The 21,771-nt window shown below is 38.0% G+C and overlaps 1 protein-coding gene across 4 annotated transcripts in view; it reads right to left on the bottom strand.

Annotated features, from left to right (window-relative positions):
• The window catches only part of LOC140931064 (diacylglycerol kinase beta-like), a 40,870-nt gene that overhangs the window by 8,998 nt on the left and 10,101 nt on the right, over nt 1–21,771 (bottom strand). For 2 of the 4 annotated variants that reach the window (XM_073380804.1, XM_073380805.1), the window contains exons 4-21: nt 17,804–18,109; nt 16,376–16,567; nt 14,545–14,594; nt 12,235–12,309; nt 10,163–10,282; nt 9,593–9,619; nt 9,094–9,187; nt 7,620–7,714; nt 6,497–6,613; nt 5,257–5,355; nt 4,482–4,565; nt 3,911–3,984; nt 3,448–3,522; nt 2,223–2,308; nt 1,265–1,312; nt 1,115–1,156; nt 845–914; nt 171–261 (exon numbers count right to left, since the gene is read on the bottom strand). In XM_073380804.1, the coding sequence (XP_073236905.1) occupies nt 171–261; nt 845–914; nt 1,115–1,156; nt 1,265–1,312; nt 2,223–2,308; nt 3,448–3,522; nt 3,911–3,984; nt 4,482–4,565; nt 5,257–5,355; nt 6,497–6,613; nt 7,620–7,714; nt 9,094–9,187; nt 9,593–9,619; nt 10,163–10,282; nt 12,235–12,309; nt 14,545–14,594; nt 16,376–16,567; nt 17,804–18,109 (1,745 nt within the window). The remainder of the gene's footprint in view (nt 1–170; nt 262–844; nt 915–1,114; nt 1,157–1,264; nt 1,313–2,222; nt 2,309–3,447; nt 3,523–3,910; nt 3,985–4,481; nt 4,566–5,256; nt 5,356–6,496; nt 6,614–7,619; nt 7,715–9,093; nt 9,188–9,592; nt 9,620–10,162; nt 10,283–12,234; nt 12,310–14,544; nt 14,595–16,375; nt 16,568–17,803; nt 18,110–21,771) is intronic. The other 2 variants (XM_073380806.1, XM_073380807.1) reach the window with 2 other exon arrangements.

Genomic DNA, 21,771 nt, shown 5'->3' with positions numbered 1-21,771 from the left:
GATCAAATATCGATCGAACGATTTCACAAGGTTCATCCGATCAAAATTCGCGATTGGGGGAACCAAACAGGAGCGACGCTGAAGTCCTCGAATGTCGCGATTCTCACGGCTTCGAAGCTCGCTGCTCGTAGACTAACGTAAGGGTTATTTTAATAATGAATTAAACATACCACTCCGATGGAGAAGTAATTATTGATAATATCCAGAGGAGGTGGGTCTCCAATGTCTTCTGAGTTAGTTCGTTTGAACGAAACTGACCACCTAAAATTAAAACAACTTATTTGATTTTGCAAGACAAGTGCTTCATCATAAAAATAGACCACTTTACTGTTGTGTAGTCTGAGTATCCTAGCCTTGAGAGTAAGCGAGGCTGGAAGTGACTCTTTTGATAGACACCATACTGCTTTTGAATGGCACTGTTTTTGTGAAGAAAAAAAATCATGGTCAGCCTCTCTTCCACCCGAAGGCTAGGCTGCTTAGCAAACAACTGTAAATGGTACTGTTAGTTATTAAGTGGTATCATCTATCAATATTCTTTGTGTGTGCGTGAAAGCGAGGCGGAAAGGGGTTTAGGCGTGGCGGTATTGGAGTAACCAGGATCAACATTTTGTTCCGTTCGTGTATTTTACATTCCTACGCATTGCTTGGAGTAGCATTTTGTGTTATCATTACTGTAACTCGGAGTAAGGGCTCAACAGTGTATTGTAAGCTAGAGTTGCATGTTCTTAGACAAGAAAACCTTGCTTAAAATTTGGTTTAATCCTGGGTTAAACTAAACCATATTTCGAGGAACCGGGGTGCATTAGTGGGCACTTAGCCTATCAAAAGACGGAACAACAAGTACCTGTCCAGGCTTACGACCGAACTCTTTTGAACGAGACTTAGCACTTTAGATATACTGCCGCCTTCGTAACCTGAAAGAAAAAACATAACATGGTAGAGTTAACTCAAGGCTCTAAAGTAAGATCAAGACAAGTTAACTCGCCCTATTACTGTAACGGCTCAAACTTCTTAATTCATTGACCTCTTCTCAATAAACAACCCTTCGAATGTCTAACATAACACAAGTTAGACTCAAGACCTACAAGCTGCTGTTACTGAGTTTATTGCTTACCTCCTCCCCATTTTAAACATCTTGCCAGATCATTTCCTGTGCCTGTTGATCAAAAACAGTATTAAATCTACTCTACCCTATAATAACATGCTATAAATTGATTTTCATTTTCTTGTGAGTGGGTAAAAACAAAAAATGTGTTTTACTCACCAAGAGGTAAAATGGCTACAGGGGGTGGTTTCTTTATCTGTAATTTGTCTATTAATCGAAACAAAAATATGAAAAGTTCAGTTTAATTTTACGGATACTGTGGATCAAGCAAGCAAAGTAGACCAAAATCGTTAGATATTATAGTCGAAGCTCTACTTAGCTGACTAACCTAGGGGGGGGGGGGGGAGGGTTTGGGGGAAAAGAGCGCAAGTAAAGTAGACCAAATGGTTAGATATTACAGTCGAAGCTCTCCTCAGCTGACTAACCTAGTCGGGCGGGGGGGGGGGGGGGGTTGGGGGGGAAAAGAGCGCAACCAAAGTAGATTAAAATCGTTAGCTATTACAGTCGAGGCTCTCCCCAGCTTACCTAGCGGGGGGGGGGGGGGTGGGGGGAAAAGAGCGCAAGCAAAGTGGACCAGAATCGTTAGACATTACAGTTGAAGCTCTCCTTAGCTGACTAACCTGGGAAGCGGGGGGGTTGGGGGGAAAAGAGCGCACCATCGGCCTCAGGTTTTTTAGTCAGACGACGTTTGGCTAAAAGCTTTAGTAGGCGACCTAAGTATGTCGCCCTAGTGAACAACCAGGTCTAGTTGCGACTACCTTCTTGAATTTGCAGCAGGATTAGCTCAGTCGGTAGAACGCTTGACTGGTGAGCGGGAGGTCGCGGGTTCGATTTCCAGGACCGTACCATGACTCAGGGTCTTAAAATAACTGAGAAATGAAGGTACTGTATAAGCCCTGCAAATGGATAGACCTTCACGTGGCTGGGATGACACGTACAATGGCGGTCCCGTCTCCAGTACGAGACGTAAAAATAGTGTCCCCAATAAGTACTTTCGTGCTAAATTCATTGACACTCAAATAAAGTGCATTTTTCTGCGAGGTAGTCGCTTATAACTGTGAGAGCTTTCACTAAAGTCAACCAAAAGTACAAAGTAAAAGTTTCAGGGTTTACTTACCGATTGTCGCTAGTACCCAGCCAGCTGTACCATCCCCGCCACAACAAAGAACTCGAAAATCAGACACGCCTTGGAAGAACTTTAGTCTGTAAAAAAAACACGTAATGAGACGCCTCAACAAAAGCCACCGCAGTAAAGCACTAGCAGTAACTTTACATTTATCCCGTTGCAAACTGCACTTTAATTCCAGATCAGATTGTTTACAGACCCTATTTTCCCGCAAGATAACGTGATCAAGTGCTTATTTTTACGGGCGGCCATCTTCCTGTCAAATGTACCAAGGAGGAGAGTGACAAAATGAAGCAAATCTTGTGTTCCGATAGACCTTTAAAGCTTGTATGTTTTGTTTTCCCAATTGAGACCAAGGTTGAAAAGGTCTGCAACATCCGTTTATAGCCACCTCATTTGCCCGTCGGAATTTTTTAGATTTTTTGAGCTTGAATTTTTCAGCAGACTTTAGAGGGTACGCTGCAAGTGAATTCACTCCAAGTGCCTTTTATCTGTTCATAAACTATGTATATGTTACAGGTCAAATTTGATTTCAGGTTAAAAATTTTTAACCTAGGTTGATTCTCAATTTCTCGTTTTCTAGGACTAGGAGACATTAGCAATTGAGAATCAACCTAGGTTAAATCAAAATTAACCTGAAATCAAAAACATGACCAGTAACATATACACATGGACGTAGATAAGACGACATTTCATGACATTTGAACGAAACAGTACAATAACATGGTCTGAAATGGGAAAACATATCACACAAGCTAAGAAGGTCTATAGGTTACCCAGGGGGGTGGGGGGGGGGGGGGGCAGCAACTGTGGTCCACTATGTTCTCGCTTTTGGATATGTAATAAATCCTTTATTCCTTTTTCGGTCAATAGTCTTTAGATGGCTGGATATATGAGCATCGTTCTTTTTACCTTTATATATTAACAGACCTCGATTTCCTCTGGTTCCACAAAAACGCATGGCATTATAAAAAGGAGTTTGGTCAATACCCTTACTCTGGCTGAAAACAATAACCTCAAGCTCTCTACTAAACCTTTCTATAGAGCCTTTTTACTATTTTTTGGGAGGAAAAGAATGTTTTTATATAAGAAAAAGGTTCACTCCCACAGGACTGGCTTGGGACATCAACATGGCCACCATTTCACAGTTTGGGACACCAATATGGCGGACGTGACGTCATGTTTAAACGCTCTAAAGTGTCAACTGGTGACATACCCAGGACCAGGTCCACCCTCGCCAAGATTAAAAACTTGTCTTGGATTAAGCAAATACTGGAACTTGTGCAGTAACCTGGAGATGGAGAAATAAATAACTACCATCAAAGGCTTTTTAAAGACGTTTCCTGGCAATTCGCCACTCTCGCATTGCCCATAACTCACCTTGTATACCTCCCATCCCCAAAGAAAAAAATTGGCCAAACAATTGTTTTCACTTTCTCCTGGGTAATATATTCGACCCAACAGAATGCAAAAACAAGGATTAGGAAAATATTGAAAAAAAAAGACAAGGCGTATGATGGGTAATGTGAAAGTAGCGAACCATTTACAAAGTTGCTGTTTACTGCACTTTTCACTAACACGCGAACACTGAAGTTTGAAAGTCCTGCCGGCGACTAATATCACAGCCTGAATGATCAAACTGATAAGGACAGCGGACAGAACAGAAATTCTGCACCTACCTTGCGCCTTGTCTACCGCCGCTTTTGGGGTTAATAAAAACTGCTAATGGATGTGTGCCACGCAGAGGTGAGATCTGTAAAGACAACGAACTGTATTGTAAACAGGAGCAAAGTAATCGTCACTTCTGTTAAAAAGGGGAAGAGCTCTCTCAACACTTAGTAGTGCGCGCATTAACCAGCGTCATTTTGGCGGGAAAATATGATATCCGTCATCATTCACAACGTGTTTTAGCGAGAATGCAGTGGCGGAAACGCATTATCAAATCGTATAAGTTTTACCACTTTGCCATCGGAAGAGGGCCTAAACTCCTTCAATCAAAATAGCTCTGTTACTTTTCTGGTGAATTAAGTACAATGAAGCTTTCCGGGGAGTCTATGTTTTGAGAAGACGCGAAAAAACTTTAAGTTGAATCTCGTCCTCGTGACAGTCCTCCTCCTCGAATCTAAAGGCCTTTATTTTGAACATTGTTAAGTTTACATTTTACCACATTATCAGAAATCTAACACCATATATAAAGACGGTGGATGATGTTCAGTTGTTTCGTTCGTGGCCAATAACTATAGCACTTACTTGCATTGGCATGCCCTCAAAATTGACGTAAGAGTTTGCTCTTTTTCTATGCGCCTCTGGGGTTGAGTTTTCCTTTTTTCTGTCCTAAAAAATTGAAAACCGCAGAAAAAATGTGCATATGAATTTTAAATAGAAAGAAAAAACTTGACAGTTCATCAGTGCTTGTAGGTTTTTTGATTGTGTACAACAGGATTAACTACCGAGGAGTACTCGTCGATTAATGACACGCGCGCGGGGTGGCCTGGCCCCAGTTGTACAAAAGGTGGCCAACACTATCCAGCAGATAAATCTCTATTCAGGGGATAACGCGGTTGGTTTCTCTACTACTTATCCACTGGATAGTGACTTATCCGGTGGATAACGCTATTGAGCTTTTGAACAACTGGGACCTGTAGTACAGTTCTAATTATTGAATCTGTGAACAAACTGAAGATGTTATGTGACCATTAACACTTCACCCCATCGTCGACCCCCGTCAGTACACACTGATGCGTGACTCTGTTTGATTTTGGATATTTTACAACATAAAATTAGCTCAATGTCTCATTTCAAGCTTTTTCAACAGTTGCGAGGTCAAGTGACATTCGCCACTTTAGAAACGGGAAAACTGGGCCGAGTTGACTTTCGCAAAGGCTTCTGGGATTGTTACTGGTTCTGACCAGCGCGTCCCTAGTTACGATCCCACAAACAATTGCGGGACACAATTTAGGCTCCTGTCCCCTTCTCGTTTTTAAAGTGGCGAATAGTGCCACTTGTTAAAAGTAAACTAACATACCAGTCCTGCTGGGGAGATAGATACTGGTGGCAGTATGTGATCTCTGTGTTCTCCGAGGTTACACTCTGGGACGACATGTGTTGCACATTTATTATGTACCTGAAATATCAACGTCCCACACCACCAATTAGGCTCAAGAACAGCTCGATGTTTTCACTTTCGCGTTCAAAACAATGCGATGAGCATAAACATGTAAAATTTCCGTGAAGGATAGCCTTGAGAAAGTTAAGGTTCTCTTACGTTTTTGTGGTAGTACCCCGAGGAGGCCAAGCTGGAAATATAAGCATCCACACGGTTTGTCGGTTTGGCAACGCCTTTTATGAAAGAACCGATGTGATTATTTCACTGAAACTATGAATGAGTATTGAATGAAAAATCTATACCCCACTTAACGTCTGTGAGGTTTTCTAGTCAATTTTCGGCCATTAAGCAGTTTTTTTGTCCTACTATAAATTTTTGTTCTATGTATCATCAAAACACCACTTAAAATAGCCAGGAATCGACTAGAAACCACTCTGAAGGTAGAAAAGCGTGGTAATTAAGCAAGGCAAGTTATCACTTATTCAATAATCGTTAAAAGTCTTACACCATAATGATATGGATGCTCGTATTTCATGCTCACACTACCTGTGGTTGTATATGTTTTGAATGTAAAACTTTCTGATTGGGAGATGATAACTTGGGAAACATAATAACTTTACTGCAGGAAATGAATGACTAAGAGTAACAAGTTGATGAAGGAATTTTCGTTCAAGGCTTTAACCCCTTTTACACCATGGAAATACAAACACAGCACAAGAAGGCAAAGGACTTATGTTTGACTTTGATTTCAGTTAAATTCACAGCGCGTATCACCCGGCTGGTTTCCTGTAGAATATCACTGTCAGTGACCGATCGAAGCGTCATTTCATATCCTACAGTGAACAAGTAGGGTGATTCGCACTGTGAATCTAACGGGACTCAAGGCCAAACGTAACCCCTTTTCGCCCTTTGACACGGTACATTAAAACAGCATACAACTCGCAGATACCATCTTCGCTTTGACAAATGGCCACGCCACGCACGTACCGTCACCTTTTGAACAGGTTTACAGTGACAAATTTTGAGTATTAAGAAAGATAACAATCTGATTTTGGGTTATGCATTCTAGTCACAACCGAAAGGAAAATCTGTCAATCTTCGTCCCCCACAACCCATAGTACAACGCGACACAGACTGACACTGTCTCATAAGAACTTACAGTAACTTGGCACCAGGCACAGCGTAATCCAGTCAGACAGTTGTTACTTTTCACATTTTTTCCGCATTTAAAACACTTGCCAGGACAATTCCCTTCCGTCCAGTGATGATCCATGCTCTGAAAAATCAAAGAAACAGAATAGGTGATGTGGCTATGAGCGACTTTTTGCTACTAAGTAGGGGAAAAAATGCCTCTCGCTTACACTGCCTTATCAGTACTAGGCATCAATGTAAGCACAGGACACCTAAAAAGACTAGCGCTTTAGCGATAAGTCAACCCGGTTTCTCAAGAAATGGTAGTCTACATAATAGGTGCTATTTTTTCGCCATTTTCATGCGAGCCCAAAGCTATTTTTTCTGCTAAGGTGCTCTTTCTCTAATTAATCCATGTTAAAAGTCGAAAAAACCGTGGAAGGCTCTGTTATTAAAGCAAACATTAGACAAGTTAGACAAGTTAAAGGGGCTGTGTCATAGCAGTACAGTTCATTTTGTTTAATTTTGCCAATTACTCGCCCTCAATCGCTATGGAACTTAAAGTAAGCAAAGAAATTACATGTAAATGACAAAATCAGAGATCCGAGACAAACAAATATGTCTCTTGAACATCAGTCATCAACTTTGAAAGACTGTTAGGCTGAATAGTTTTCAAAAACACTAATTTCAATCCATTTCAATCTTCTTCACTTTTGCCCATCCGTGGCATCTGTTGTTTCTGTTGTGTTATTTTAACCTTCCTTTAATGTTTTAAGCGGTTATTTTTGTTTCTACTAATTTAACGGGCATTTTGTAATTTCCTAATGTGGCTGAATTTAGTGACACAGCTCCTTCAATGTCCCAGATTAGTGCACGCGCTAGAAGTAAGTAAGTGTTTACTGAATGATTGATTGATTGACTCATTGATTGATTGGAGGTTCATGTTTCATTGCGGCCGAGGAAAATGTCCAAAGGTTCCTCGCGATATTGTTTTCATTTGCAAAACTTTTTAACATTGTTGTCTGCCATCTGCCTTTCTCAACACAAGAAAATAAGATTCCTTATAGTCTATTCTAAATTGACTTGTTGTTACTGCTAGAATGCTTAATACCAAGAGCCTATTATGGCTCTTGTTAATACTTATCCCTTACCATTTTTCCACTTCTTCTTGACTGCTTGACATATGTGTTGATACAAGATGCTGGCGCTCTCTGAACGCAGCGTTCATGAACTGTGTACTTGCAGACTGCGGAAAGACAATAGATTCATCACGCAAAAATCAGGCAATCCACGTACTATCTACATTATCAGTGTTCATCTATTTAAAACTGACAACAACAATGATTTCATTTCAAGTACAATGATATCCAAGCGCGGGGATGGGTTCTTTAGGAATTTTTGGATGGGGGTGTGCCGCTGGGACCCTGGAATCCTTAGCCTATACCAGAGCTAGTTCAGCTGAATTTTGCTACCCTATACTAGACTAAACTCCCTATCCTAGTGTAGCTTTTAGGCTGAGTTGCATAAATATATATTTGCTGATTTGACTTTTTTATATTTTTGAGTGGCAATTCCCGGTTTCCCTAGTCTAGACTAAAATCTTCAACTAATTGATCAGTTTCCTGGAAAATGAAACCCTATTCTAGACCCAAACTCTCTGATTTATATACCCTATCCCAGAGTGAACATCTTGAAAACCATACCCTTCACAGCGACACATACCTATATAGCCCATATATGGCAGTACCCCCCCCCCCCCCCCACCCGGTATCCAAGGTGTCAGCTTCTTCGTAATGTTTTTAATTGTAAGCTTCTAAAACGAAGGCTGCGTGGATGACTATTTACAATCTGAAACCTGTGTTGACCTTTTCAAGACTCTCTCTGAAGTACGCGCTCTGTAAAGATTGCCATGAAATCTCTGATATTTGAACTGTTCTTGTACTGAAAGGGAAAACGTTTGGCCAATTCGAATTTCAAATTTTGAGCCTTAATACCAGCCTGGGGTAAGCCACTGCTTTGTACATGTACGTTGTGGTTAAATTTTATCCTTATTGCAAATTTTATTTTTGTTGTTGGTGGGTTTGTTAATGTCTTAAAGAACACCATTAGATTCGAGGAAGAGGATGACTACAAGAACGACATTTGACTTGAGGGTTTTTCGCGTGTCCTCAAAACAAAAAGCCAAAACGTGTCATTTTACTTTTTTGTCAACAGAAAAGGGTTATTCACCCAGTTATTCTATTGAAGGAGGTTAAGATCGCAAAGTAATAAAACCTCCAACATTTTCCCGTCACTGGGACATTTCCCTTAAAACCCGTAGTAAAATATGACGGCTATCGCGTTTTCCCACCAAAATGACGCCGGTTCACCTGTGCGCTCTCCCTACATCGACAAAATCCCGTTCTCTGTTAAGAACTTAAAAGTCCTCCCCGTCCTTACATGTCTCCATTATGATTCTAAAACAAAGGGAAATAAATTTTAACCAGCAATGTAACCTTATCTTGTGTGCTTCATCAAATTATTATCCGTCTCGAAACAAAGCCTAACTCAAGGCGAAGTTAACTTTAGGGTACAAACTGGAAAACGCCCTACCTATATCATAGAAAAATTATCTATCTTACTTACATAAGCACTGAAGTCCTTGCTTGCGCCCAAATCCATTTAAAACATTATGACACATGTTGCAGTAAGCCGGTCTGCTGAAATACTTTTGTCGCCACTGTTGAGAAGAAGAATGCATAAAAAATTCCTTAAGAATATGTAGGAAGACGGGAAAGCGCGCGGAAAGGACTAACGCGACTTCCTGCGCCGCTCTGCCATTGGTCAAACCAGTTGTCTGATTTGCCCGCGCCGTCGTCAACTGACGTTCCCGTTCTGTTGCTAAATAAGGAGTGCCTGGTCTTATGTCAAATTCTCCATTATTTTGTTTTGCAAGGGAAAAAAATACAATTTCATAGGAGACTTGTTACCAGTAATAACATGGGATCCCCGAATTAAGCTAAAAAAATCGATATTATCAGGATATACCCATTACAGGATGTTACACACGGTAACATAGAAATACCAAAGAAAATTACACTGAAGTGAATTGTATTGTAAATAGAAAATCATCTAGTAATGATACCTGGTGCTGCCCATCATCTCTGATTTGCTGTGGGTAGAAAAGAAGAAAGAATAAGTAACGGAAGTGTCAATAACTTTCATGAGAGTAACGCGTAAAATTTAGGAATGGTATCCCACCACAGCAGACGTTTTACTAGAGTGACCTGGCATTTTGTTTAGGAGAAGCATTCCAAAATCAAGCTTCAATATAATACCGTGTTGTGCAGTTTTAAGATTACATGTGTATATTGAGTTATAAATTGAGGATATTACATGCCCGCGCGTGGATACGAATTTTATCTTCGAGTGTTCAACTCGATTTCCTTCGAGTGAGCACAGCGAACGAGCTGGATGTCTCTACATATCTCCAAGCGACCATGTCATGCTCTATTTATTATACAAACACCAATAAAATACCAAACCATTTTACTTTGATATTTTGTTGGCTGCAAAAAGGTGCAATTTATCTGGTGGCTGCCATAGCAACGGTGATCTTTTACGTGTGAACATATCATGTTTTCGCACAAAGCTTACCTGGTATTTCCTCAGTGTTTATATGATATAAGTGATATCTAATCATTATAATACTTACAGTTTCTAAACCAAGCAGAACTCTGAGAGGAATTGTGGTAAGTCCTCCCTTGATCCACTCATCTAAAGATATCTGTCCATCAGCATCATCATCTAGCTCTACCAACATGTCCTGCAATATCTATAACACACAATAACATGACCAGCATTATCAACTGCACAGCCTTACCGACCTCTAAACATAATCTCCCACACCAGTACCAAAATTTCCTGCAAAATATGCCACAGCTTTACAAAGATTCTGCAAGTTAACCACAGCTCTACCAATATCACACAAGATAACATCACCTGCATGATACATTGCATACCACCACTACCAACATGTTCTTTACAAAAGACTATATTCCTACAGATAATATGTACTGTAAAAAATATCTTTACAACACTACAACTGTGCCCTCAAAAGCTTATCTGCCAACTGGTGCATTCCCACTGCATCCTGCAAGAACTGACATGCTTGCATGCTAATCTAAAGAACGTATAGATCGTTTCACTGTCACGCAACACAAACATAGATTGGAAACCGTCCAGTGGAAGACGCCAAGAAAATGAAATGTTATAAAAAACTAAAATATAAACGATTTGTCCAAGTTTCAGGTCTTTGTGGCCCACAGTTTCTGAGTTATTTGCCGAAACGTTTAACACACCTTTGTAGAGCTTTGTATGGAGACACCACATTGGTGTACCGTTTTGGTCGACCAATATGGCCGCCGGAAATCAACAAAAATATCTGGAGTTCACTTTTTCTACCAAAGCTCTTTCTTTTCACTCGAGAACTAGCACACGTGCACATAAACAAATTTTCTAATACTTGAAATGGTTATACTACTGAAAATCAAGAGGAGAGACTTTTTTCAACGATACAGCATTCCTATTTTGGTGTCACGCACTGTAAAAACTCGGAAGTTCAAATTGCTGTATTTTTTAAATGAAACATGCTATCGGAATGGAAACTTGTACAAAGATTTACTTTTTGTTCATATTTAACCTAGTGTAAATAAGAATTTGTAAAACCTCGCCATTTTGACTTTACAATCTGATGATGTCACTGTGAAAAAGGGCCCAGTTGTTCAAAGGCATTAACCCACGGTTAAATTTTAATCCTGGTTTCTTTTTCTGTAGTTTAAAAGCATTTCTTCAATACTTTTCTCTATTCTATTTACAAAATCCTCTCAACTAATTATAGCCAAAGATAATTACGCAGAATTTGCTAGGTACGCTTTCATATCTGAATTCAAATTTCAGACCAACTCAGGGTTATCTTCACTCAACTTTGAGCCCTGAAGTAGTTAAGATGTCTTACAAAGATCTACTCACATACTAACCCCCACATGCAATAACTATTCTTTGCCACAGCATTATACCTTTAACAAGTCCTGCAGGCTAAGGATAATCTTAGGCATAGCAGCCTTATGCACCTCCTCTACATGTACATTCTCTAACATAACATTCCAACATGAATATCAAGTGCTTCAAAGTCTAGTTTTTATGTGATCATTATGACCATCTCGAGCACTTCACTTTTTAAGAAGAGAATCAAGATGATCCAGACAAGAACATGAGACCAGCCCATACATTTATATATACTTCAGCATTTTCAAGCAACTGCGATCACCCTTATAATAATACATGTACATAATGTCCCACATACCATCAGAGCTGTTTCCATACATGTATTCATACATCAAACATTTTGAAGACATTTTGAATAATCCAGACAAATTATACAGACACTGCGCTTTATTCGCCAACTCTAAAACATGTGATGTCACAATAGTCATCAAATTTCTTGAAGCAATTGCATTCTTTTCCCTTCCCGTATGTTAATTTGCAGATCACAATTTTATCTTGCTGCCCAAAAACATGTCGTGTGCTAAAGAGGGAGGCACATTTCAGAGAAAACAGATTTTGTATCCATTTTAATGACCTGATTTAACAATTGCTGGTGTCAAATTATTTTACAACTGATGCCATTAACCCACATGCTTTTTAAATGCATAGTTTATATCTTCTCTACACAGTGCACCGACAAAAAACTTTTTAACATAATGAAATGTGAAATAGAATACTTACTGGCTTGAGTTCTGTGACATCCCAACCAAGATACTGAGCTACGCTCATCATCTGTTGTGTAATACACTCTAATTCCTTGAACAAACATGAAATACGAGGTAAAAAAAACTTTAATTATATCCACCTTATATAGAATACGGCATGCTGATTCTTTATATCTTCCAAAGCGTTAAGAGATTGTAACTTCTTTGCTACATGACTTACACATACCATGATGCAAGCCTTTTTGCACAACACAAACAACAATTGTACTCTGTATGGCTGTACCTGCACACTTAGTCTCTAACTTTTACTAAAATGTATTAGCTACATTAAAGTTTAATTTGATGAGCAGGTGACCGAATGTTTATTATATTACATTTTATTTTTCTCTATTTCTCCCACTAGTTATACTATCACAATAATAATTATTGTGAGTGTTAAAAGTGTAGTAGACGTTGATATTTTTGTCCTACTTCCCTTACATTTCATGTAACTTAATACAAACGTGTTATCACAAGGCTATATTTGTCTACCATTTTATAATTTGTGCTAAGTAGATTCTGAGTTAATTAACCACAGCTCACCTATAATCAACACTAGGATTTAAGTGCTCTCTGGCACTAAATTATTAATGGTTCTACTTTGCAAGTGTTATTTTATCCACAATGCCCAAAAAAAAAATTTTGACTTGCGAAAAACATTAAATTAATAATAATAATAATAAATAAATAAATAAACCCTCCCAACTTTAATTCAACTTTAAAAAAATCCAAAAGGAATTGAAAGAGACACATTGAAGGCATTACACTTGCCAAGTTTGCGGGAATATGATACTGTAATACAACAGCAAAGAAATTAAGTTCTTCAAAGGATCTATTTGAGGCATAAAGTGAATTTAAAGGAAAAGTTGAATACCGGCATGAAGTATTGTAAACTTTATATTTCTTTAAATAAATACATTGTTGTTGTTGTTGTTGTTGTTGTTGTCAACCACATAAGTTGACTTTAAATGGCATTACTGAGTACTCACTGCACTGAAAGTGAGAAATATTTCAGTTGTTGTTTTTCCTAAATTATCATTTTATGTGCTGCATTAAATTCAGCATCAAAAAAGTAGTGTCTGATAGCCTGGGGCTAGTGGATTTTGCTGTCAGGCTAGTGAATTCAGTTTTTAACTTGTCCAATGGGCAAGTGACATTTTCTTGGGGGGGAATTCAGATTACAGAAAAACTGAAGTCAATCCTCCTCATCAAAAATTTTTTTTGGGGTCATTGACTTTGGGGCTGAGAAGTACATGCCAGGTAGAGCATGCCAGAATGGCAAGCTGTAAATTAGACTTTCTTTGCAACTTTAAGTTTAAAAAACAACTTGCTCAAAATCACATAATCAATTCCCAGCACAGAAAAATTATGTTAGCAGGAAATGAAAAAGCATATAAATGTTACGTAACCTGTAGAATTTTGGCTGTGTAGCGCTCAAATTATCTGTTATGAACAAAAGAAAACTTGAGCTTCGTAATACATAAGGAAAGATTTGAAGACAGTTTTAAAATTTCAAAATGGAAAACCACTCACCCATGATTGGGTGGGAAGGGTTGACAAATTCTTTTCACTTACAGCAGCCATTGAAATCACTACTTTTGAGATGCATGTACAGTTGTATACAGCTGAAAATTAACAGGTTGACTTATTCTTATATGCTCTTTTGGTTCTAGTCAATAGCATATTTTTCCAGAAAAGATTGTTATTGTGGTTACAGAAGGTGATCACACGACCACCTACACTGTATTGCAAAAGGACAATTTGCAACATAGGTAGGCATTAATTAACATAGGTATAGCACCTCTAATGACCAAATTCCACAAGTGCGCATTGGATATGAGTTGGCCATCTACCATCTCACATCCAACAAGCACGAGTGGAATAATTGTTTTATTAAAATGCCCACAAAATATCAAGAATTCTTCCCGACTTTATTTGTAAAAACAACAGATTTTCAGCTTGTTTTTAATAGAGCATGGTATAATGGCTCATATACCATGATGGCTAAGCCAATCAGAGCTCTAAAATTGCATTATCCAATGACTCAGTTTTTAATGATATATAATATACACACGACTGTCTCTCCCTTAACAGAAGCCTCTATAAGACGGACACCTCAGTTTGTCCTGACTTTCTCTACTCCCTTTAATAGACTCTGTATAAGACAGGCATCACTCTTAGATGGACAGTTAGTGCTAGTCCCAAAGGGGACATCTTAGAAAGAGAAGACAGTAAGATCATTGTGTAGCTACCGCAAAACAAGTAAATGATAACTAATTAGGGTTACCTGAGAATCAAGATACTCGTTTCCATCACTATCATACACTCTAAAGACAACTGAATATAAAGAAAGAAAAATAATGTCATTCATAACAAAAAATACATACTTATTTTCCAATGCATGAGACATTTACATCTTGACACTGGACATTTCTTCTTAATTCTAGCAGCATGTGGCAGACATGTCACATAAAAAATAGGCAGGTACAAAAGTCGGACCGGATCAACTCGGACCGCCTGTCCGGGTCAGATCAACTCGGATCGACTCAGATCGAATAAAAAAATAAAAATAAAATGAAAGTGCACTCGAATCAACAAAAAAAATAATAATTTAATTAGAAAAACTGAAAATTTAACCCATTTGGAGGGTAAAAAAGGCCAGATAATCCTTTTTTTTTCTCCGTGGCTTTCAGCAGCCATTTTGTTTTACTAGTGCCAGTTCCTCTTGGATCATGTTAGGAACTCGCGGTTGCGTTACACGACGCGCGCGTTCTGTTTCAAGGACACAGATATAGATGACCGAGAGGAAGGTAAAATCTCGACCATTTTCTTCATTCCAAAGAAAATGATAGTTTCAATAGCCTAGAATGTATATATTTGGTTATATTTTAGTGTACTGAAAAGCATCAAAGGCCTGGTCTGTTGATCGCATATAGATAGTTACCGAAGAGTCAGACTGAAGAGTGTTCTTATTCCTGTTTGTTTTTTTCTGCAGGACCTTCTGAAACTTGATTTTAATGATACACTAGTGAGCAGCACACGTACATTTCCAGTGGAGAAACCATGCTCGCCCGGGACAAAGGAAATTTTCATGCCCCGGGCGAGGATCGAACTCGCGACTCTCCGCAGTGGTTAGAACATCCGATCTTTATAGTATTCAGAGGGTCGCGAGTGTGATTCTCGCCTGGGGTACGAAAAGTTTTGTTGTCCCGGGCAAGCATGGTCTCTCCTCCTTTCAAGTTAAAAATGTTCACTGGAAGTGTGTGTGTGCTGCTCACTAGTGTATCATTAAAATTAATAACAATAAAAATAGAATTAATTTACGCAACCACGAGTTCATGAGAAAAAAAAACAAAATGGCGGGTGAAAGGTAAGTGACGCCGATTGATTTTATTTTTCTTTTTATGATCCAAGTTGATTTTTTTATGATCCGAGTTCATCCTAGTCCAATTTTATTTTATTTTTATTTTTTTATTCGATCCGAGTCGATCCCAGTTGATCCGCCCTGGAATGGCGGTCTGAGTTGATCCGGTCCGACTTTTGTACCTGCCTCATAAAAAATGTGTGATTTTTTTTCCTCTTGTGCACTTTTATGGTGATTTTATGGCAATTTTGCTAAGCGATGGTTACTGTAGCACACATCTGATATCAGGAAAACTGGTGAAAAGCTAGAAATATTACATAAGGAAGACAGTTTCAACTAGGGATAAGTTTCGAATCCCCATTAACAAAAATTACTGCATCTCTTCCAGCTCTTTGCTGTAAGTACACGTAGTAAAATTAATTAATTTATTGTATTGTATAAACAACAATGAAATACCAGGTGAGCTTTCACATGGAAACATTTTGGATAACACTTAGTGAAAAGATCACTGTTGCTATGGCTTCATCATAAATTGCGCCTTTCGCAACAAATATTACAGTGAAATGGTTTGGTATTTCACACTCGATGCAATAATAGAACACTACATGGCTGCCTGGTTATAATAAGTTTCCCTTCTTGCATTAAAAAATATTTCACTCATTTGCTGTGCTCATTCTTGAAATATTTTCAACATTCAAGGAGAAATTCATTATCTCCACTTGACACATAATATCATCTACTTATATGTTCTTACATTCCAGTTTGTCCTCCACCTTGCCGCCCTCTAGCATAGACAGATAGCAAGCGATCTCTCTTATCGACACCATGGGTACTGTGTTTGCATTTGGGTTCACATTCAGAAGGTTAACTTGTTCGCTGGACATTTTCTTCCTCTGTGAACTGGACCGTGGGTGAGCTGGTGGATGCTCATTGGCCACTTTGAATGCTGAGAAAAACAGAACACATGAAATACAGCTAATAACACTTAAAAACAACTACTCAGAAAGTTTATTTCAGCACGGTTTTATTTAATTTCTGACAGCTGTAAGGCTGACATCTAGGGCCATGGGGGATCTGTGTTAAAAGCCCATGAGTTCAGACTTTATCTTAAAGCTTTCTGATGCCTGATTTCACTGTAAAGAAATCGTTCCACATTTAAAACTACTTTTTATCAAAAGAAAACAAGGAAAGCAAAACAATACTGTAAACAAAGTATCCATCATAACAAAAAAAAGTAATGAAAATGATCTGAGAACTATTTCCTTTGGAGATCTCGCTCTCTTAATTCCAAGTAATGCAAGGATACAAACCTACCACCTTACAACTAACAACCTAAGGGGATCCTCTTTACTAACTAGCCTAAGAAAACAGCCAACATTTCATGACGCAACCACTAGTTTCCCCAAAAAGTGATGTCTGAGAAACAAGCACAGAAATTCCATCCTGTTACAGGGTCAGAACCTGGATCTGGGTACTGCTTCTGATTGGCTCAAAATTTGCTTCAACCAATCAGAAACACTCAAAAAACTCGAGACATGCACCTGGAAGACGTTGCTCATGAAAGTATTTATTAATAAGTTTCTGATGTGAAATTGAACAGGCTCACTCTACCACCATTTTTATTCAAAATGAAATTCAGAAAATGGTGAATGTTGAAAGGTTTTGGTAAAATTGCCCATGATTTTCTATTCCTATGATGCAAAATTGTTCATCAAGCGTTCAACGTTGATCATCTTTATCAAAGTTGCTTTTTTCAACCAACATAGATCAGGAAAATTATTATTTAACTTTATCACAAAATTCATTCTTCGCACTGGATTTTGATATTTATTTATTTATTTATTTGATCTTAAATCAGGTCTAATGTTAAGTTTGATGTTGTTGATTTAGTACAAGTTGAATGAAGTATGGAACGCCTCTTAGTAAACGAACTATTCACCTTAACCCAACCCTTTTTTAGAGACTCAAACTCTATCTTGAACCCCTCCATTTCCCAGCTGTACCAAAAACATAATTTATAACCAGCATTACCGTTAACAATTAGTTGTTATTTTAGCAGCAACAAAGCGATGATCAAAGATGTTACAAAAAAATATAATATATAAATTGATGTTTAAGTGAAATAACTCAAGCTTTATATGAAGTCAATTTATGATTAAAGGATGTTAATGTAGTCACTAACCCATGAATGAGCCACTAGAGTGTCGCCGGAAATGGTGTTTTAAATCAGGAGATTTTCGCCCCCATGAGCCGAGGCCTAAAGAATCTTGAGGCGCCAGAGAAAGAGTGAGTGATGGTTGTGGTTTTGGTATCGTATCATTATTATTTTTAATGCTGGGTGATCCATTAGGTTTAGCACTGGATTCAGGTTCATCATCTTTGACTTTAGATAGTGTTATTTCTGGTTTATCGCCAACCCCTACAGCTGCTGCTGTGGCAACCAGCGCTGCTGTTCCAGCTCCACTGTGAATACCTGGAATTTCTGAAACTGAATGTGTAGTTCATGATTTAAAGAGTTATTATTGTTTATGAATTTTTATGAATTACAGGTGATTTTTTACTGATTGAAGTTAAGTTATCTCATTTGTAAAAATTACTGTTGGTTTAACAAACATCATGGCAGGTTTGAGATCAAAAAATTTATTTACTTTCTTATTAAATAAAAAAATTATGTATTTAATACTGAAATTGCAATTCCTTATGCATAAATTAAGTTCACAATCTTCAGTGGATTAAATTTGTTGATAACCTTCAACATAAGCTAAAGAAATATGCTACAGGTCAAAATTACATTCAGGTTTTAAATTTATTAGATCACTTTCCTTTGTTTCTTAGCCCTAATTCATGAATAATTAAGGCTAGGAGACTTAAGGAAATTGAGAATCAACCTAGGTTAAAAAATTTTAACCTGAATACAATTTTGACCTGTAACATATATACAGAAAGTTTTATTCCCGTGATCTAATAGTTGCATAGGAAACAAAAAATATATCATTTTTGACACTACATCAGTGGAGGGAAAATTCAGGTCACAAGTCAAGTGACAGGTAATAAATTATTCAATCCACCCTGAACAGGTAACTATAGCACAGCCAAAAGCACTGATTTTTTTCTCTCTGCCAGTTAAGAAACAAACATTTATAACAATTAAGGTTAGCACATGGGTTTTCAGTTCTTCTAAAATTCTACAACCTGAACAGTTAGTTGCAATATTAGTGTTGTCAGCATATTGTACTCTGTATGTCTATAAAAACACAGTGTTGAATGTTCAAATTTATATATTACGTTTTAATTGACATGCACAAATCTGAAGATATTCTGGTGTTAAGTGTATAGTAGCAATGGAACACTGTACTGATTATACAAAGGCTTACTTTAAGAATTCATAGAAAGAAAACAATATCAGGGTTTTCAACAAAATTTGAAAGAGGAAGCTGGATTGAGTAATGAAACTGACTGTTTTATCAATAACATGCAAAAAATCTTTCTTTAATTACTGAAACAAAGGGAAAAAAGTAGCCATCTTCTCTGAGAGGAGCTACATGTAGAAAATGCATTTTGTGGGTTGTCATTGCTTATGAAAACACTACAATAATTATAAACAGATTAGTATATCAACAAACGTTTGAGTCAGCTATAAGTTAACAGAGCTAAGAAGAGATGGTTATTATACGTATATTTCTCCAAGTTAAAGGGACAGAGTTCTGATTATGCGCACGCGTGAGCATCATCTGTTTTTCTTCTAAAGACAATAGAACTGTCATATTGACCTGACAAGATTTCTTTCCGGACCACACTGCCAACGGAGATTTGTTGTTTACATTCTCAAGTAATATTTTAGACTTGCAAAGAAGTCTTTCGTCTTAATTAAAATTTGGCTCACAGCAGGAAGACTCATCACAATTTTATCGCAAGCAGGGCCACCTTGCGACCCAAAAATCTTGTTCTGCCCGCTTTAAAAACAGCTTTTCAAATGTGAAACTCGTGTCAGAGGTCAATTGTTCCAAGTCCCGTAATATTCATATGATTTGCTCGTGTTCTAGCCTCAAACGTTTGAAAGACATAAATAAAAGTGCAAACTCAACGCTATGAATCATCACAAAGGTTAGTCAAAAATTATGTTATGATTTCATGGCACTAGTTTTTCTAAACATGTAGCGCCTGTTTGTTTGATTTTGTCGGCTGTAGGAAGGTTCATTTAAAAGTTTACCAACGCGTTGTTGCAAAACATTCTGCTTCACGAAGCTCTCCTCCACAAGATCTCCTCAGTCACATCAGTGTCTCAATGGTTTCTTTCTTACAGTCTTTATTGTTGCTGTTTCATTTCTGCATATTCCTTTCACAATTATCTGAGCTGGTATGGAAGCTAGCAGAAGAAATAAGCCTTCAATTGGCATCAAAGCGCTTCCCATCTTTTGGTCCTTTGGCCAACCGCAATAAAAGTAATGCCAAAAAATTCCGATTTCGCCCAAATCGAAACTTAACAGGAACAATAAATCATTGATCTGTAACCCTGAGAAGTTTTAGTGTAGTATTGAACTCGGCCAAGCGCAATGCAAACGAATGTTTCAAGGTTCTCTCACTCTCCTAGCATCTTTTGATTTCTCGACATCCTGTCCAAAAATCAAAGTTTGGTGCATGCGCAGTAACGGGATACTGTTCCTTTAATAATAATAATGACTTTATTAACGTGTCAAGCAAAAATCTAGCAGAGGGGATTCCCCACTGTTATTAGGGAACAACTAACTTTCTAAAATACAATCTAAAAATACAAAACAAATTAATATAGAGTCGAAACTAGAATCTACTAAGAGTTAGAATTAGAAACTATCGGTACTAATGATAACTCACTAACATATGTAGTACAAAAACGCCATTAAAAATTATCAAATTCTAAAATCTTGTAATTAAAATTGTAATTAAAAAAATTTAAAATTACAAATTGCAAAGGTAGCAGCCACAACATCTATCTAAAATGTTACTTAAATCAAGAACTGTCCTTGCTTGGTATCTTGCTCCAGAGTCTTGCACCCAGGTATCAAACTGAGTGTTTTCTGTGTGTAACTGTGTTAAAACTAGCACAATGTTTATTCTCTCACTGGGCAACTTGCGGCAATACAAATCCCAACAGCTCGCTCTCTTACAGTGTTTGGTGATACATGTAAAAATCAATGAACTTTTGGGAACATGAAATCATATTGGAAACGATGAGAGCTCACTAATGATATGTTGAGCAGATCGAGGCAGAGGTGATTCAACAAAATAATTATTATATCCTGGTAGAATTAGAGCATTTGAACCTCCAAACATCATTATTACTGGGCTGCCTGTAACGCAAGCCAATTATAATTTTAGTTCTCTCTTTGAGTTCACGAAACGGCCTGTTTCAAAACTGATGCCCATAGCCATCCTTTAGTGTGAACCTACCGTGAACGGCATGTGGGTTTGTATGCAACGTGAGCATTTCTCTGATTCGGTTTCCCAGCGCCAACATCATCAATTGACTTAAACTTGAACAGTGACAACACTTGTTAAGTGACTCCTATGATTGAATTGCTTTAAAAAAAAAACCTTCTTGATTCGTAATGTCTTCTGGGTTCCTGGGGGGTGGGCGCGAGGTATAAAAAATATTTGTGCAAGGGAAAATCGAATGAAACCACTTGAGAACACCATTTCTTGGTACCAGACATACCCTCACATCTTCCCTCCAACGGGTGTATGTTTTTCTTCGGAGGCGACCGAAAATATTATTAATGATCTATGTAGTACACGAACAATTAATAGGCACAATTTACGAGCAAAGTATTATACCAATATATTGATGAAACTATGGTTGAAGACTTGATTGTAAGCTGCTGTACTGAAGTGAACAACTCAGTTGCAGATGAGTGTCACATGAATCCTGATGTTAAGAAATGGTCGTCCATGAGCAAGGGAAGTGACAACTTTGCTAGCCTGCGTGGCAGGCGTTGGAAAGGGAAGGGGAAGGGAATTAGTGCGCGAGACCACGCGCACGAGAGGAGGGATGAGGGGAACGCCTTAAAGGAAGCCATTGTTTTCGCCATCCCGCCTACTAATTTAAAAAAAACAACAAAAATAACGCAACTGTGAATGACTAGCTGTCAAATAAGTCTGGCCGCCATGCACGTA

This window comes from Porites lutea, chromosome 3, assembly GCF_958299795.1.
Source record: "Porites lutea chromosome 3, jaPorLute2.1, whole genome shotgun sequence".
In the NCBI taxonomy this organism is placed as follows: Eukaryota; Metazoa; Cnidaria; class Anthozoa; order Scleractinia; family Poritidae; genus Porites; species Porites lutea.
The sequence above is the reverse complement of the archived record's forward strand: the minus strand, read 5'-3'. Positions and strand labels throughout refer to the sequence as shown.